The sequence below is a fragment of the Sciurus carolinensis genome, chromosome 14 (assembly GCF_902686445.1).
Source record: "Sciurus carolinensis chromosome 14, mSciCar1.2, whole genome shotgun sequence".
Taxonomy (NCBI): Eukaryota; Metazoa; Chordata; class Mammalia; order Rodentia; family Sciuridae; genus Sciurus; species Sciurus carolinensis.
Genome location: NC_062226.1, coordinates 75,562,512 through 75,578,649, shown reverse-complemented (window position 1 = coordinate 75,578,649; position 16,138 = coordinate 75,562,512). Strand labels below are relative to the sequence as shown.

The 16,138-nt window shown below is 39.9% G+C and overlaps 1 protein-coding gene across 6 annotated transcripts in view; it reads left to right on the top strand.

Annotated features, from left to right (window-relative positions):
* The window catches only part of Trpm6 (transient receptor potential cation channel subfamily M member 6), a 150,298-nt gene that overhangs the window by 102,518 nt on the left and 31,642 nt on the right, over window positions 1–16,138 (top strand). For all 6 annotated transcript variants that reach the window (XR_007105008.1, XR_007105006.1, XR_007105007.1 and 3 more), the window contains exons 26-27: window positions 11,069–12,213; window positions 12,374–12,483. Coding sequence is in view for 3 of the 6 variants with exons in the window: in XM_047525125.1 (XP_047381081.1) it covers window positions 11,069–12,213; window positions 12,374–12,483 (1,255 nt within the window). In the remaining 3 variants the exon portion in view is untranslated. The remainder of the gene's footprint in view (window positions 1–11,068; window positions 12,214–12,373; window positions 12,484–16,138) is intronic.

Genomic DNA, 16,138 nt, shown 5'->3' with positions numbered 1-16,138 from the left:
AAAACCTGAGAACCAGGCAATCACAAAGAATTCTTTGCTGACGATAATAAAATCCTGAAAATATTTTTTTTTTCTTTTTATTGTAAACAAATGGGATACATGTTTTTTCTCTGTCTGTACATGGCGTAAAGGCATACCATTTGTGTAATCATAAATTTACATAGGGTAATGTTGTTTGATTCATTCTGCCATTTTTTCCCTTCCCCCCCTCCCCTCCCACCCTTCCCCTCCATCTATACAGTCCTTCCTTCCTCCATTCCTGCCCCCCTCCCTAAACCCAACTCCAACCCCAACACTAACCCTTCCCACCCCCCATTATGTGTCGTCATCCACTTATTAGCGATATCATTCTTCCTTTGGTTTTTTGAGATTGGCTTATCTCACTTAGCATGATATTCTCCAGTTTCATCCATTTGCCTGCAAATGCCATAATTTTATCATTCTTTATGGCTGAGTAATATTCCATTGTATATATATACCACATTTTCTTTATCCATTCATCAATTGAAGGACATCTAGGTTGGTTCCACAATCTGGCTATTGTGAACTGAGCAGCTATGAACATTGATGTGGCTGTATCTCTGTAATATGCTGATTTTAAGTCCTTTGGGTATAGGCCAAGGAGTGGGATAGCTGGGTCAAATGGTGTTTCCATTCCAAGTTTTCTAAGGAATCTCCACACTGCTTTCCAGAGTGGCTGCACTAATTTGCAGCCCCACCAGCAATGTAAGAGTGTACCTTTCTCCCCACATCCTCGCCAACACCTGTTGTTGGTTGTATTCTTGATAATTGCCATTCTAATTGGGGTGAGATGGAATCTTAGGGTGGTTTTGATTTGCATTTCTCTTATTACTAGAGATGTTGAACATTTTTCCATATGTTTGTTGATTGCTTGTACATCTTCTTCTGTGAAGTGTCTATTCATTTCCTTAGCCCATTTGTCAATTGGATTATTTACATTCTTGGTGTAGAGTTTTTTGAGTTCTTTATAGATTCTGGAGATTAGCGCTCTATCTGAAGTATGATTGGCAAAGATTTTCTCCCACTCTGTAGGCTCTTTCTTTGCATTGCTGATAGTTTCCTTTGCTGAGAGAAAGCTTTTTAGTTTGAATCTATCCCAGTTATTAATTCTTGCTTTTATTTCTTGTGCTATGGGAGTCCTGTTGAGGAAGTCTGGTCCTAAGCCGACATGTTGAAGCTCTGGACCTACTTTTTCTTCTATAAGATGCAAGGTCTCTGGTCTGATTCCGAGATCCTTAATCCATTTTGAGTTTAGTTTTGTGCATGGTGAGAGATATGGGTTTAGTTTCATTCTGTTGCATATGGATTTCCAATTCTCCCAGCACCATTTGTTGAAGAGGCTATCTTTTCTCCATTGCATATTTTTTGCCCCTTTGTCTAGTATGAGAAAATTGTATTTATTTGGGTTTGTGTCCGTGTCCTCTATTCTGTACCATTGATCCACGTTTCTATTTTGGTACCAATACCATGCCGTTTTTGTTACTATTGCTTTGTAGTAGAGTTGAAGATCTGGTATTGCGATACCCCCTGCTTCACTCTTTCTGCCAAGGATTGCTTTAGCTATTCTGGGTTTTTTATTCTTCCAGATGAATTTCATAATTGGTTGCTCTATTTCTGTAAGGTACATCATTGGGATTTTAATTGGAATTGCATTGAATCTGTATAGCACTTTTGGTAGTATGGCCATTTTGACAATATTAATTCTTCCTATCCAAGAACATGGGAGATCTTTCCATCTACTAAGGTTTTCTTGAATTTCTTTCTTTAGTGTTCTGTAGTTCTCATTGTAGAGGTCTTTCACCTCTTTTGTGAGATTGATTCCCAAATACTTTATTTTTTTCGAAGCTATTGTGAATGGGGTAGTTTTCCTAATTTCTCTTTCTGAAGATTCATCGCTTATATATAAAAATGCCTTAGATTTATGTGCATTGATCTTATATCCCGCTACTTTACTGAATTCACTTATGAGATCTAAAAGTTTTCTGGTGGAATTTCCTGGTTCCTCTAAGTATACAATCATATCATCAGCAAATAGGGATAGTTTGAGTTCTTCTTTTCCTATTCATATCCCTTTAATTTCTTTGGTCTGTCTAATTGCTCTGGCTAGAGTTTCAAGGACGATATTGAATAGAAGTGGTGAAAGAGGGCATCCCTGCCTTGTTCCAGTTTTTAGAGGGAATGCTTTCAGTTTTTCACCATTAAGAATGATATTAGTCATGGGTTTAGCATAGATGGCCTTTACAATGTTAAGGAATGTTCCCACTATCCCTATTTTTTCTAGTGTTTTGAGCATGAAGGGGTGCTGTATTTTATCAAATGCTTTTTCTGCATCTATCGAAATAATCATGTGATTCTTGACTTTAAGTCTATTGATATGGTGAATGACATTTATTGATTTCTTGATGTTGAACCAACCTTGCATCCCTGGGATGAAACCCACTTGATCATGGTGCACTATCTTTTTAATATGTTTTTGTATGCGATTTGCTAAAATTTTGTTGAGAATTTTTGCGTCGATGTTCATTAAGGATATTGGTCTGAAATTTTCTTTCCTCGATGTGTCTCTGTCTGGTTTAGGAATCAGGGTAATATTGGCTTCATAGAATGAGTTTGGGAGAGTTCCCTCCTCTTCTATTTTCTGGAATACTTTGAGAAGTATTGGAATGAGTTCTTCTTTAAAAGTTTTGTAGAACTTGGCTGAGAACCCATCTGGTCCTGGACTTTTCTTTGTTGGAAGGCTTTTGATGACTTCTTCTATTTCATTACTTGAAATTGGTCTATTTAAAGTGTGTATGTCCTCCTCGTTCAGTTTAGGCAATTCATATGTCTCTAGAAACCTGTTGATATCTTCGAAATTTTCTATTTTGTTGGAGTATAGATTTTCAAAATAGCTTCTAATTATGTTTTGTATTTCATTCGTGTCTGTTGTGATATTTCCTTGTTCATTCCGAATTTTAGTGATTTGGGTTTTCTCTCGTCTTCTCTTTGTTAGTGTGGCTAAAGGTTTATCAATTTTGTTTATTTTTTCGAAGAACCAACTATTTATTTTGTCAATTTTTTGTATTGTTTCTTTCATTTCAATTTCGTTGATTTCAGCTCTCAGTTTAACTATTTCCTGTCTTCTACTACTTTTGGTGTTGGTCTGTTCTTTTTCTAGGGCTTTGAGCTGTAGTGTTAGGTCATTTATTTTTTGAGTTTTACTTCTTTTATTAAATGCGCTCCATGAAATAAATCTTCCTCTAAGTACCGCTTTCATAGTGTCCCAGAGATTTTGATATGTTGTTTCTTTGTTCTCGTTTACCTCTAAGAATTTTTTAATTTCCTTCCTAATATCTTCTGTTATCCATTCATCATATAGTAGCATATTGTTTAATCTCCAGGTGTTGGAGTAGTTTCTGTTTTTTACTCTTTCATTAATTTGTAACTTCAATCCATTATGATCTGATAGAATACAAGGTAGTGTCTCTATCTTCTTGTATTTGCTGACATTAGCTTTGTGGCATAATATATGGTCTATTTTAGAGAAGGATCCATGTGCTGCTGAGAAGAAAGTGTATTCGCTCTTGGTTGGATGGTATATTCTATAAATGTCTGTTAAGTCTAAATTATTGATTGTGTTATTGAGATCTATGGTTTCTTTGTTCAATTTTTGTTTGGAAGATCTGTCCAGTGGTGAGAGAGGCGTGTTAAAATCACCTAGTATTATTGTGTTATGGTCTATTTGGTTTCTAAAATTGAGAAGGATTTGTTTAACATATATGGATGAGCCACTATTTGGGGCATAGATGTTTATGATTGTTATATCTTGCTGATTTATGCTTCCCTTAAGCAGTATGAAATGTCCTTCTTTATCCCTTCTAACTAACATTGGCTTGAAGTCCACTTTATCTGAAATGAGGATGGATACTCCAGCTTTTTTGCTGAGCCCATGTGCATGGTATGTTTTTCCCCATCCTTTCACCTTTAGTCTATGGGTATCTCTTTCTATGAGGTGAGTCTCTTGCAGGCAACATATTGTTGGATCTTTCTTTTTAATCCAATCTGCCAGTCTATGTCTTTTGATTGATGAATTCAGGCCATTAACATTCAGGGTTATTATTGAGATATGATTTGTATTCCCAGTCATTTGGTTCATATTTAAAATTTTTGACACATCTTGGTTCCTCCTTTATTTGACAGTTCCTTTAGGATAATTCCTCCCTTTGCTGATTTGCTTCTTTGTTTTTTATCTCTTCCTCATGGAATATTTTGCTGAGAATGTTCTGTAATGCTGGCTTTCTTTTTGTAAATTCTTTTAGCTTTTGTTTATCATGGAATGATCTTATTTCATCGTCAAATTTGAAGGTAAGTTTTGCTGGGTATAAGATTCTTGGTTGGCATCCATTTTCTTTCAGAGCTTGAAAAATGTTGTTCCAGGCCCTTCTAGCTTTTAGGGTCTGGATTGAAAAATCTGCTGATATCCGTATTGGCTTCCCCCTGAATGTAATTTGGTTCTTTTCTCTCACAGCCTTTAAAATTCTGTCTTTATTTTGTATGTTAGGTATTTTCATTATAATGTGCCTTGGTGTGGGTCTGTTGTAATTTTGTGTATTTGGAGTCCTATAAGCCTCTTGGACTTGATTTTCCATTTCATTCTTCAGATTTGGGAAATTTTCTGATATTATTTCTTCAAATAGATTGTTCATTCCTTTGGTTTGTTTCTCTAAGCCTTCCTCAATCCCAATAATTCTCAAATTTGGCCTTTTCGTGATATCCCATAGTTCTTGGAGATTCTGTTCATGATTTCTCACCATCTTCTCTGTTTGTTCAACTTTGTTTTCGAGGTTAAATATTTTGTCTTCAATATCTGAAGTTCTGTCTTCCAGCTGTTCTATCCTATTGGTTATGCTTTCTATGGAGTTCTTAATTTGGTTTATTGTTTCCTTCATTTCAAGGATTTCTGTTTGGTTTTTTTTCAATATCTCTAACTCTTTATTGAAATGATCTTTTGCTTCCTGAATTTGCTCTGTTAACTGTCGATTGGTGCGATCGTTCAATGCCTGCATTTGCTCTTTCATCTCATCGTTTGCTTCCCTAATCATTTTAATTATGTACATTCTGAACTCCCTTTCTGTCATTTCTTCTGCCATGCTATCGTTGGATTTTATTGATGTAACATCTAGATTTGTTTGGGGCATTTTCTTCCCTTGTTTTCTCATATTGTTCAGGGATCAGTGGGTCATTAAGATATTGCAGATTTCCTCTATCAACTTATAATGTCCCTGAAGATTGCTAGTAATCCCCTCTTATCCTTCAGTAGCCTGAAGTCTTGGAGGAGGTTGATAATGCAGAGCTCCACGAAGAAGCTGCCTCTCTAGGGTGGTGACCCTCAGGTGGCGTATATTCCCTGCTAGTGGGCAGAGGTGTCTCCACTTGTTGACCAATGGTCATCCAACGGGGAAGTAGGCTGCGGGCTGAGGCAAGGCCTGTTTGTGCCTATGTCTCTGACTTTACCGTCCCTGTGGGACAACCTCCCCCGGCCGGGAAGAGTCACTCGGTGGGGACGTCTCGCTAGTCAGTTGCCCTCCTAGAGGTTCCCCTCAATCTACAACTACCCCCTGGGCTGGGCTGTCTTCTTCTGCAACGATCCCAGGGGCCCCGACCTACGTCCTGGGCCTGGGAGCCTCACCCTTCGCAGGCGAGTCTCCTTAGGCTGCCTCTCCCAGAGAGTCTGCCCGCCGCCCTGGAAACTTCGCTCCGCCCCTAGGCGTGTCTCTGTGCGGCTCTTCCAGCAAGAAGCCGCCTAGCTCCTGGGACCCTGCTCTGCACCAATCACCTGGCTATGCAGCCCCTCCCCTGAGCCACCACCTGGAGCCCCGTACAATAGCTCCGAGACACAGAGACCCGCCACACACCTCCTCCTCCGGACAGCCGCCCGGTTTCCGACGCAGTCACTAGGAATCCAAACAACTCACTTCGGGTCTCCTCCTCCCACCAACCACCCGTAGCCCTAGGCAGTCACTCCAAGTCCAAGTGACCCGCCCTGTTCCTCCTCCTCCTCCTTGGGGTAGCCCCCCGGGTGTTCAGGAGCGGTGGCTCCGAGACCAGGTGACTCACCACGCTCCTTCTCCAGGCAGGCCACCGGTGTTCCGGAGCGGTTGCTTTTAGTCCAATCAACTCACCACTCGCCTCCTCCTCTGGCAACCGCCTGTGGTTCTGATGCAGTCACTCCCAGGCTAAGCGTCCCACCACTCTCCTCCTCCAGGCAGGCCACCAGTGTTCCGGAGCAGCTGCTCCGAGTTCAAACAGCTCGACACGCAGCTCCTCCTTCGGCAACCGCCCGCAGCTCTGATGCAGTCACTCCCAGGTCAAACAACAAGCCACGCTCCTCCTCCTCCTCCGGGCAACCTCCCGGCACTCAGGAGCGCTCGCTCTGGGTTCAAACAGTTCACCACGCAGCTCCTCCTCTGGCAACCGCCTGTGGTTCTGATGCAGTCATTCCCAGACCAAGCGTCCCGCCGTGCTCCTCCTCTTCCTCCGGGCAGTCCCCCGGCGCTCAGGAGCGCCCACTCTGAGTTCAAACAGCTCACCACGCAGCTCCTCCTCTGGCAACCGCCCGTGGCTCTGATGCAGTCACTCCTAGACCCAAGCGACCCGTCGGGCCTCTCCTCCTCCTCCGGGCAACCCCCCGGTGTTCGGAAGCGGTCACTCTAGGTCCAAACAGCTCACCACGCAGCTCCTCCCCAGGCAGCCGCCCGGGGCCCCAGCGGCTGCTTGAGTCCAAGCGCTGTGCTGAGCCGCCTCCTCTACGATGATCCCAGTTGTCCGTGTTTACCGCTCCAGCGGGGGGAGGGGCGTCTCGCCGAGCAACTCCACTTCACAAATTCCCTGCGTTCCGGGGCTACCGCCCCATACGGGACGCCTCCCCAACAGGAGAGACTCACCCGGCGGCTTTGAGTTGGTCCCAAGTCTCTCACTATCTCCTCTTTTGAATCTTGCGTCCTGGAGCAGCGTGAAATGCAGCCGCCCTCTAGTCCGCCATCTTGGCCCCCCCAAAATCCTGAAAATATTAATCATTACATGCCATTATGTTTCTCTTGGATTTCTATCTTGGGAGTTAAGAAGAGGATTAAGAGTTAGATGGGTATATGGTTTCCAAAGAAAATAGGGATACTTGCAAGTGGTTTTGAAATTTTTTATGAAGTTCTAACTTCAAAGCGTCATCCATTTTCCCTCTTGATGGAGTTGTCTTAACGACACGGATTTTACACTATTGTCCTTGCTGAGGTCATTTTTGGGGAACTCATAAATGAGGTGTGGGAGAGAGGGAAGAACATTTTCTGAGGTAACTACTGAGTCATAGATTGAAGAGTGAGGGAAAAGAGATTAGGAAGACAATCACATTTGCCTACCTCTAAAGCAGATATCACCGACAACCTTCCAGAATAAAATGCTATGAAAGTGTAAGAAAAGAGTGCACTAGGACTCTGCACTGCATTACGACCTCAGTTGTGCAAACTAGCTTTCCTCTCTCTCTTTGCTCTGTGGAGTAACATTTTTCATATTAAGCATGTTCACGTGCATTATATTTAGAAATGCTTGGGTTCCTAAAAAATTTAAAAACCGACATACTGTACATTGTGACTTAACTGTAGACTTGTAACTGGAACACTTACCATCATTACTTGACCACTAAATGTTTTGAGGAACATCTGTGAACAACCCTGCCAGCATAGAAACTATTGGGGGCTCTAGGACCTCCAAAGAAACTTGCCCTGATCCCAAATGAGTTTCTGAGCAGTTCTAGACTGAATACCATGGTGAATGCCACTGGCAATGGAGTTGGACTGTCTGGATTTGATGTCCAAATCTGCGACTCTGGATATGTGATCCAGCCTCTTTTCTGTGAAAGGGATAATAGTCCCACCCACCTCATAGAATTTTTACGAGGGTGAAATGAAATACTAAGTGCAGAACCTTACAAAATGCTTGGCACCTGGTGAGCACTTGGTAGATATTATGATTATTATGATTATAATTATGCTTGATATTATCTCATTTTAAAATACCCCGTCCAAAGGCCCACAATAAAAGTTACCTTCCTCGTCTTTCCTCCATGCTCAGGCCTTGCAAAGAGGAATCTAAAATGATAAGAATTTATTTTATGTGTCAGAATGACTGAAAGGCAAGATTAAATTAATGTAGTTGGTGGTCCAGGAGTATAATTAAAATACGTTTCATAGGACATTGTGCTTTAGGAAATAAGTACCTGTAAAAGCAGGAAGACCTGATTCGAGGTGACCAGGTTATTTGTCTAACAGGTTTCTATTGTAGCGTGCTACCTGTTGCTGTGAATAGTTGCTGGTTTCTATTGTATCCATTTGATGTAACTGTGGCTAATGGAACTTAATGAGCCTCCATTACCGCTATTCAGACTGTACTGTTTTTGAATTAGATGAAACAGTGCACTGGGTGGAGAGGCGCCAATTAAGCATATTTGGAAGGGAATATACATACACTCTGTGATCTTTTCCACATCATCCTTGCCAATTCTAACTTTGCAGGTTCCAGAAGGTCAGGAAGCATTTATTTAGCCACTATTGAGTTATAGAAGTTGAATTCTATAGCAAAAGCAAGAAAGAGCGGGTTCTAACCATATAGAATACAATAAAAATGGGAGAGACTACCTGCTTGATTCTCTAATTCTTTTCTTCGAAGCTCCCGGGAAGAAGAGGGTCTTTCAATCCCTGTGCCTTGAGATGTGTTCTAGAGGCAGGGAGTCTAATGCTATTTTGGGATGTTCTTGCTACAACTGAGTGTTTCAACTCCCCATGGAGTGATCTCTGCTTCTCCCTGCCCCACATAAGACTGGGGATCATTCTTTTTATAACTGCAGATAGTCATATGAGCTGTGAAACTTATTGGATGTATTTCCTTCCTTGCTATTTTTTTACTTTAATTTTGTTTATCACAGATTTTCATTATTGAGAAATTGGAATTATATCCCCTGTCTCCACCCCAAATAAAAGAACAAATTGAGGGAAGAAGATAAAGAAGAAACACTGTCATAAGCCAGAGCTCTCTGAAAACTTTGGCCCCTTTCCCTTTAGTGTTCTAATATATTTTCAGTTAAAAGTATACCATATTATTTTCTAAATATTTCCCTCCTCCATATCAAAAATATGTTCTGCAAATATTCCTTGTAAATATAATTTAACTTTTATTGTTTCTTTACTTACAATATTTCATGCCAAATTTAAAACCACACAACGTAGAATATAACAGACATCTACAGCCCTGCCCTGCCATTAGAAATAACCAAACGTGTCAGCAGTGTTGTGTGATTTTTAATGGCAGCACAATATGTTATCTCATAATGTAATGAGTATTTGTGGACTTTAGCATCGTGAAATGGTAGCTTCTTCACAGATATTGTGTCTCAGTATTTTAAACTTGTCACTTTTGAGTTGTTTTAATTTTTTTAACTTACTTAGTTAAAACAAACGTTGTCACAATGTAGATGAATTCATTGCCATCTTAATTTTCATCTCTGATTTCCTAATGAGGTTGAATATTTTACCGAGTTTCCTTTTATATTTTATATTTGGTGAATTACCTATTCATATTATTTGGAGTCTTTTTTTTCCTTCAACAATTTGCAAACACTTTTGACTTACTAGAAGATATGAATATCAATTCGTATCATATTTGTTAGAATATCAATTTTCCAATTTATTTTTGCTTTAAAATTGTGTATTTTATTTTCACATTCAAGTTTCTTTTATGCAATCAGATCAGATATATTTTTAAGTTTGTTTTATTGATTGTTAAGCTTTGATAACTGTATTAGTTTCCTAGGGATACTGTAAGAAAGTACCAAAAACTGGGTGTTTTACATCAGGAGAAATTTATCGTTTGACATTTCTGGAAGCTAGAAGTCCAAAATCGAGGTGGGGCAGGACCATGTTCTCTCTGATGTCTCTAGGAGAGAGTCCCTCCTTGACTCAGGCTCTGGTGTTTCTGCACAGAGCCTGATGTTCCTCGGCCTGTTGTGCATCACTCTGGCCATCATGGCCATCTTCTCCTGGTGTTCTTCCACCTCCTCTTCCTTCTGTGTGTGTCTCTGCCACGATTTCCCCTTTTTATATGGACATCAGCTATATTGCATGAGGGTGCAGCTCAATGTCCTCCTTTTAACTTGGTCACTTTCCAAGGATCCTGTGTTGAAATAATGGTTACAGATTGGGGTTTGGGGTTAAGACTTCAACATACCTTTTTTGCAGGGGTTCACATAACAACACTCCATAAGAGATATTTACAGAGACACATACAGATAAATACTGATCAATAGTGTCTTCTTTCTTTCTCTCCCTTTGAATGAAATTGTTATACCTAACTCAATGTTCTTTAGTAACTGAGGATAGGTTGTGCTGCTTTTACATGAATCAATGGCTAGACACTATAATCTTGGGTTAAACTATTCAAAATAATCTAAAAAAAATTGCCTCATACTTTTTCTCGGTATAGGTGTCCTAAAATGAATTTTGCTTGGTACTTGAAAAGCCCGTCTGAACCATAGGGTTGGAGTTTTTCTCCCCCCGCAAGGTCTCTAGGTTTCTAGTTGTTTTTCTTTCTCCCTAATTATACATCTGATTGATTCTGTTACCATCATTTTGGTTTCTTTCTGCATATTTCTCATCAAAATTGTACAGTGCTTGCCCATGGATGATATGCGTTTATCATATAAATTAATGAATATGTTAGTGAATAAAAATGAATGATCAATCAGCTAATCGCAGAGATCACTAGTAGGAACCTAGAAATGTGGTTCTGAAATATTAGAAATAGAGTGATAGAAATGCAAATTTGTAATTTTTTCTTATTGGAGCCACAGTGGGAATCCTAGGAGTGGTGAAATCATATGGGATGAGAGGGAAGACAGCGGAAGTCATACTTAACCTAGGGAAGCAGCTAAGGTTTGGCAGTCACCTAAAGATGGGAGGAAGAGAGGAAGAAAAATTCCCACTGGCTTAATGTGTTTATTGGTTTTTCTCTCCACCTCCATTAGGGTTACAGAGATGTACTTCCAACTGAAAGAAATGAATGAAAAGGTGTCTTTTATAAAGGACTCCTTACTGTCTTTGGACAGCCAGGTGGGACACCTGCAGGACCTCTCTGCCCTGACTGTGGATACTCTAAAGGTCCTTTCTGCCGTTGACACTTTGCAAGAGGATGAGGCTCTCTTGACCAGCAGAAAGCATGCCACTCGCAGAAAACTTCCCCACAGCTGGAACAATGTCATCTGTGCAGAGGTTTTGGGCAGCATGGAGATCTCTGGAGAGAAGAAGTACCAGTATTATAGCATGCCCCCTTCCTTGCTGCGGAGCCTAGCTAGAAGTCAGCAACCCCCAAGAGGGCAGAGGGGGACCCTTTTTGAAATTACAAACAGTCAGAGAGAGACCTCCAATGTAAGGGATGACCAGCAAGAGCAAGAAACAGAAAAAAGTAGAGCTGCTTCTGGGGTATCCCCTAATAGGCAAGCATACTCCAAGTATGGCCAATTTCTCCTGGTCCCTTCTTATCTAAAGCAACTTCCTTTTTCTGCAGAAGCTGTCTTGCCTCTGTCCAAACCAGCTGTGGAAACAGATGCAGATATGCTGGCAACCGAACAGGTCCCTCAGAATGAGGTCCCTGTTCATCTGACTTGGCAGACCCCAGTTGTCTCAAACCAGGCAGCAGAGGCTGAACCCCAAGGACAGTTTGAGCCAGTTGCTCAGATACCAGCCAGAGAAGACAAGGCCCAGCAAGTTCCAGCCACTCTGAGTTGCACATCTGTACCCATGGCAATGGCCTCTCTCCCTTCCCAAGCCAAGAGCATGCAAACGGGAGGTGGATATGTGAATTGGGCATTTTCAGAAGGTGATGAAACGGGTGTGTTTAGCCTCAGGAAAAAATGGCAAACCTACTTGCCTCCTGCTTGTACTAGTGACTCTGCTCAGAGTGAACAGCATAGGATCCAGATTCGAGGCAGATCCCTGTCTGAAAATTCAACAAGATGGGCCCAGAGCTCTGACTGCTCAGAGGTGGTGGGATCATGGTTGCAACCAAACACATCCTTTTGGATCAATCCACTCCGCAGAGATAGACCCTTCAGGAGTCATAGTTTTAGATTCCATAAGGAGGAGAAACTGATGAAGATCTATAAGATTAAAAGTAAGTTAACATGAAAAAAATAGTCTTAAGTCCTTTGCATTACTGCCAGCTTTCTAAAAAAATCTATGACTCTTGAATGCATTATCAGCTTTTTGTGTAAAACCAACAGTCCCCACCCCATGCTCTGTTAACTTTCTCATGAAAACCAATTTCCTTGCAGGTCATTCACGAGCCTCAGAGATAGGGTCAGCATGGGCCAAAGCAAAGATGTTAACCAAGGACAGGAGATTGTCAAAGAAAAAGAAGAAAACTCAAGGACTGCAGGTGCCAGTAAGTGTATTCTGTAATTTAGGTTGTGAACAATTGAAGCAATGTCCCATCTTCCCTTGGTTTCTCTTTATTGTAAAGTGTCATGTACACAGAATAATATTGTACTGAAAAGAGTGAAAATATAAATTCTTGAGTTGTCAGAGTGAGTATATCATGATTTCTGTATCTGCTCATGGGTTGAAAAACACTGAGTTGTTTTCATTTTTTGGTTATTCCAAAAAAGGCCGACTTGAACATTTGTGTACAAATCTTTTTAAAATTCTTTTATTTTTTACAGATTGCATTTTGATTCATTGTACACAAAGGGTTGTACATGATGTAGATTCATACCATTTGTGTAATCATACATGTGCATAGGGTAATGATGACTGTCTCATTCACCATTTTTTATACCCCCGCCCCTTCTTACCCTCTCATTTCCCTCTACATAATCTAAACTTGCTCCATTCTTCTCTCACCCCTCACACCCCCACCCCCATTATATATCATCTTCCACTTATCAGGGAAAACATTTGACCTTTGGTCTTTTGGGGATCGACTTATTTCACTTAGCATGATATTCTCTAAAAGTTTTGCAGATAAATGCGTACAAACCTTTTGGCCGACATATATATTTTCACTTTCCATTGGCAAATATTTAGGAATGTTAGAGTCATGGAGTTTAATTTTTTTCTGATACTGGGGATGGAGCTAAGGGGCATTCCACCACTGAGTCATATGCTTAGCCCCTTTTATTTTATTTTGAGACAGTGTCTTGATAAGTTGCCCAACCTAGCCTCAAACTTGTGATTTTCCTGCCTCAGTCTCTGAAGTTGCTAGGATTATAGGCCTGTACCACATACCTGGCATGGTGTTTTAATTTTTAAAGAAATTTCCAAACTTATTGTAACAATTTATATGCCTACTTGTAGTTTTTGAGCATTACAGTTGTTTTTCATCCTTACAGTCTTTAGTATGCACAATCTTTATTTTAGCCATGTTAGTGGATGTAGAGTGATATCTCACAGTTGTTTCCTTTTTATTTCTGTAGTGGATAATGCAGTTAGGAATCATTTCATGTGTTTATTTGTCATGTCTATATATTTTTGGATGTCACATCTGTTCACATCTTTTGCACACTTTTGAAGTTGGGTTGTTGTCTTATTATAAAATTGCAAGATTTTTTGGCACTGAGCACAGTGGCATGCACCTGTAATCCCAATTATTTGGGAGGCTGAGATAGGAGGATTGTGAGTTCAAAACTAGCCTCAACAACTTATCAAGACCCTGTCTCAAAACAAAACATAAAAAGTACTGGGATGTGGCTCAGTAGTAAAGAGCCTATGGGTTCAATGCCTAGGTTAAAAAAAAAAGAAGTAGCTTGTTTTCGTTTTTTCTTTGGAGGCCACCAGGGAATGGACTCAGGGGCACTTGACCACGGAGCCACATCCCTAGTCCTATTTTGTATTTTATTTAGAGACAGACTCTCACTGATTTGCTTAGTGCTGTGCTTTTGCTGAGACTGGTTTTGAACTCTCGATCCTCAAGCCTCAGCCTCCCCAGCTTCTGGGATTATAGGAGTGCGCCATCATGCCCAGATGCTTGGCTGTTGTATGTTCTTGGAATTTCCATATAAATTTACAAGGAGTTCATCTATTATTACAGGGAAACCTCCTGGGATAGTGAATGGATTTGCTGTGAATCTATATGTCAGTTTGAGGAAGCCTGATTTTTTTAAAATTCATTTTTATTGTAAACAAATGGGATACATCTTGTTTCTCTGTTTTTACATGAAGTAGGGGCATACCATTTGTGTAATCATACATTTACCTAGGGTAATAGTTTTTGATTCATTCTGTTATTTTTTTCTCCCCCCCACCTCTCCCACCCCTCTTATCCCTCTATAGAGTCCCTCCTTCCTCCATTCTTGCCCCCTTCCCACCTCCTATATGTGTTATCATCTGCTTATCAGCAAGATCATTCGTCCTTTGGTTTTTTGAGATTGGCTTATCTCATTAGCATGATATTCTCCAACTGCATCCATTTTCCTGCAAATGCCATAGTTTTATTATTCTTTATGGCTGAGTAATATTCCATGGTATATATATACCACAGTTTCTTTATCCATTCATCAATTGAGAGGCATCCAGGTTGGTTCCACAATCTGGCTATTGTGAATTGACCTGATGTTTTAATAATAATCTGATCCATGAACATCATTTATCTGTACATTTAGATTTTTCATTTCTGTGATATTTTGTAGTTTTTAGTGTACAGGTCTTGCACATCTTTTGATAAATGTATCTCTAAATATTTCATATGTTTAAATTTTATTATAACAATTATTTAAATTTTTAAATTTATGATTTTTTGTTTTCATCATATAGAAATAAATGTTTATATCTTAGTCTTTTATTTCACAATCTTGCTAAACTCACTTATTTGAGTAAGTTTTTTTTAAATAGATTCTTGAGAATTTCTTTTTAAAATATAAATGACCATATCATCTGCAGATTTAGTTTTACTTCTTCCTTTGAAATCTGGATGTGTTTTCTTTCTTTTTCTTGTTTGATTATGCTGGCCAAAACCTCCAGTGCCATATCAAATAGAAGTAGTGAAAAATTATGTTTTTTTCCTTATTTCTGCTCACAGAGGAAAAGCATTTAATCTTTTACCATTAAATATGGTATTAACTGTGAGTTTTTATATAGATGCCCTTTATTAGGTTGAAGATCTTCCCTTCTATTCCTATTTTTCTGAGAATCTTTGTCATTAATAAATGTTGGCATTTGTCAAATATTTTTCTTGCATATACTAGATGATTGGATGGTTTTCCTTTGCACTATGAATGAATGAATTAATTTTATCATGTTAGAATAAATTTTTAGGATATTAAATTAACCTTGCTTGGATGAACCCCACTTAAGTATCTATTTTTACATAGTGTATTCATTTTGCTAAAAAAATTTTTTTTGTATCTGTCTTCTTGAGGGATGTTTGTCTTGGTTCTCTTGTAATATCTTGTAATGTCTGACTTTGGCATCAGTGATATGGCTGGTGATGAAAATCAATTAGGGCCGAGTTCCCATTCCCCAGATGTGAGGATTGAACGCCCGAGAAATGCCAAGGCAAGCATAGAAAGCAAGTTTTATTTAAAGGATAGAAGAGAGACAGACTTCTCCACAGAGAAGGGGACCCAGAGCCGGATATCCAAAGAAGTGGGGGTGTCCTTCCCCTGTTATACATTTTAGAATTTGTTCTCATGGCCTCTCCATCTCCTCTTTCTTGCCTCTCTCCTCTCCCCATCTGGCACACCTGACAAGTGACACTAAAGGTGGGTCAAAAGGTTGAATTATCCAGGCAGGAAGGTAGTAGCCTAGGAGGCATTAATTAACAATTCCTACACCTCCTTGCAGGGAGGAACAATCACTGGGGCAGGTTACCTGTTGCTAAGGTTACCCCCTTGCATTTGATTCCTTTTCTTTCCTTTCCAACCAGCCCCATCTTCCCTACCAGACCCAATTATTTATTATCTACATTGCCTTTTGTCCCCTGCCTTCATCAGGGTGATGCTGAGTTTATTGACTGAGTGGGGAAATGTGTCTTTGGTTTTTTGGGGTGAGTTTACAAAAAAAATTAATATTCTTTCAACCTTAAGTATTTAGTAGAATTAACC